At 62.5% G+C, this 2,151-nt stretch overlaps 1 protein-coding gene across 1 annotated transcript in view; it reads right to left on the bottom strand.

Moving 5' to 3' along the window:
- N4BP3 (NEDD4 binding protein 3) overlaps positions 1-1,433 on the bottom strand; it is a 2,725-nt gene extending 1,292 nt beyond the window's left edge. Inside the window, exons 1-3 of the mRNA XM_006762849.2 lie at positions 1,087-1,433; positions 317-850; positions 196-214 (exon numbers count right to left, since the gene is read on the bottom strand). Of these exons, the coding sequence (XP_006762912.1) occupies positions 196-214; positions 317-850; positions 1,087-1,407 (874 nt within the window). The 5' untranslated portion in view covers positions 1,408-1,433. The remainder of the gene's footprint in view (positions 1-195; positions 215-316; positions 851-1,086) is intronic.
- Positions 1,434-2,151: the final 718 nt, after the last annotated feature.

Consider the following 2,151-nt stretch of genomic DNA (forward strand, 5'->3'; position numbering starts at 1 on the left):
CGCAGCCAACTCCTGTACCCGAAAACCACAGGACCAGGGCCCAAGGCCCTGGCCACACGTGCCCTACCCTGGGATGCCCTCCAGAGGTGAAGTGGCCCCGACATATTCCCGCCCTCCCGCCCAGGGAGTCTCTCCCTCCCTCTTGCACAGGGAACCCTAGCAAGAACCCGACATCCCACCACGTGGGGTAGGGGGAGAGGCGCTGATGCATCTCCTTCTTCCTCTCATGTCCAGAGTCAATGTGGGGGAACTGGCTGAGGACACTGCCCAGTACTCCACGGCCCAGGGATAGAACAGGACCCCAGGCAGAGGCTGCCCTCACCTGTGTGAAGTGATTGATGCCATCCTGGTCACTGAGGCCTCTCTTGAGATCCTCACAGGTGTCGGGGAGCATGGCCACCACCTCCTCGGCAGTGTGGCAAGAGAGCTCATAGGGCGGTGGGGGCTCAGGCAGGCAGTTCAACCCGGCCAGTGGCCCAGCCTCCTTTGGGCTCCGAGAGGCACGATCCAGGGAGCCCCCAAGGTGGTTAATGTGGCCCAGGGAGGAGCTGAAGGGGCCAGGCCCCATGCCAGGACTGCGGCTAAAGCTGCCCCCACTGGAGGAGTCAGACAGGAGGGGCTCGGGTTCGGGGCCGCCCTCGTCCAGGCTGAGGGCGTGCAGCAGCTGGGCACGGGCCTGTGCCTGGCTGGCCCGGGGCCCTGGGCTCAGCGGTGGGTGGCAGGCCAGAGTGTGCAGACTGCCGTTGCTGCGCCACAGCTTCTGGCCCTTGTGGGCCGCCAGGCTCTGCATGGACAGGAAGCCTTTCCCGGTGCCTGCCACAGGCTTGAACACCGATGGGCGAATACGGCACTGCCAGGAAGAGAGGGCAGGGTAAGGCCCTGAGCTAACAGCACTGCCCCATGATGCTCCCACAGCCCTGGGGGTCCTTTCAGACACGGGCTGCCTGCCACTGGGAAGCAATGACCAGGCTAGTCCATAGCAGGACTTTCAGGTCCAAGCCCTGCCCCAGCGCTGAGGTCTCCCAAGAGGCCCCAAGCTCCCATCCCACCCTCCCACCCCAGGGAGGGGTTTGGGCAGAGGTGCACCTTGTCAAAACGTCCCCGCTCGGGCAGCGAGGTCTTGCTGAAGTCACCGGCCCGGGGATGTTCCTGGTAGTAGAGGGTGGCATAGTCAGCAGGCTCGTTCCGAGCAGCCCGCTTCGTGGTCTTGCCGTCTTTCTTAGGGAGGTGCAAGTAGCTGAGGAGCTCACGTTGGCCCAAGCCCTTCCGGAGGAGCCCATCAGGCTGGCGGGAGCCTCGGGACCCCTCAAGTGCTGCCCGTAGCTCTTCAGGGGAGAAGTCCTGCCGTTCCAACAGGCTGCCCACGCTGCCCATGGCAATGCCAGCAGGGCCTGGGGCTGTGTCCATGAAGTTTCAACACGGCACAGGCAGCTGCTTCTAGAGATCAAGAGGCTCCATCAGGGGCAGGTGGGTGCTTGCTGCCCACCCGCCCTTGATGCCCTAAAACCAGGTGCTTGTTCTGTGTCAGCTCCCCATCTGGTCCAGCCCAGGAGAGGCAGATATGGATATGGAGAGAACGCAGCACAGAATTCCTAGGCTGGCAAGAAGAAGGGGCATAGGCCCTAAAGCCACCTGCCCAGTACCCCAGCATCAGCTAGAAGCTGGTGTGTGATTGGGGGTGGGGAGGTATGGATGAGGGGAGGCACTGAAACAGCAGGATAGGACCCTCCCCAGGACTGGGCTAGCTGAGGACTCAGGCCCTGTCTGACTCTGACCTTGTTCACTCTCCTGCTAGACTCCCCAAATTCTGAAAGTAGGCAGAGGGCACAGCCGCCTCAGATACTCCATTCCTTCTTCTTTTCTTGGGAGAGGGGAAACCCAGGTCAGCCCTCTTCCTGCAGGGAGTGAGTTCCCCAAGGGAAGCACCTGGCATGGGCGGGGCTGCACCAGGCAGTGGGAGGGATACAAACAGGAAGGGCCCGAGGGGAGGAAGGATGGAGGGAACAATGGCCACAGTTTCCGGAACAGGTGTTCACCTTGTGCCATGGTGAGAGGCAAGGGAAGGGGCAGCTGGAGCCCCTGCCAGCCCTTTCATATGCCCCAGAGAGCCCACCACCAGGTGTGAGGATGGGGGCAGGGGTGTCTCTAAAT

The sequence above is a fragment of the Myotis davidii genome, unplaced genomic scaffold, assembly GCF_000327345.1.
Source record: "Myotis davidii unplaced genomic scaffold, ASM32734v1 scaffold438, whole genome shotgun sequence".
Taxonomy (NCBI): domain Eukaryota; kingdom Metazoa; phylum Chordata; class Mammalia; order Chiroptera; family Vespertilionidae; genus Myotis; species Myotis davidii.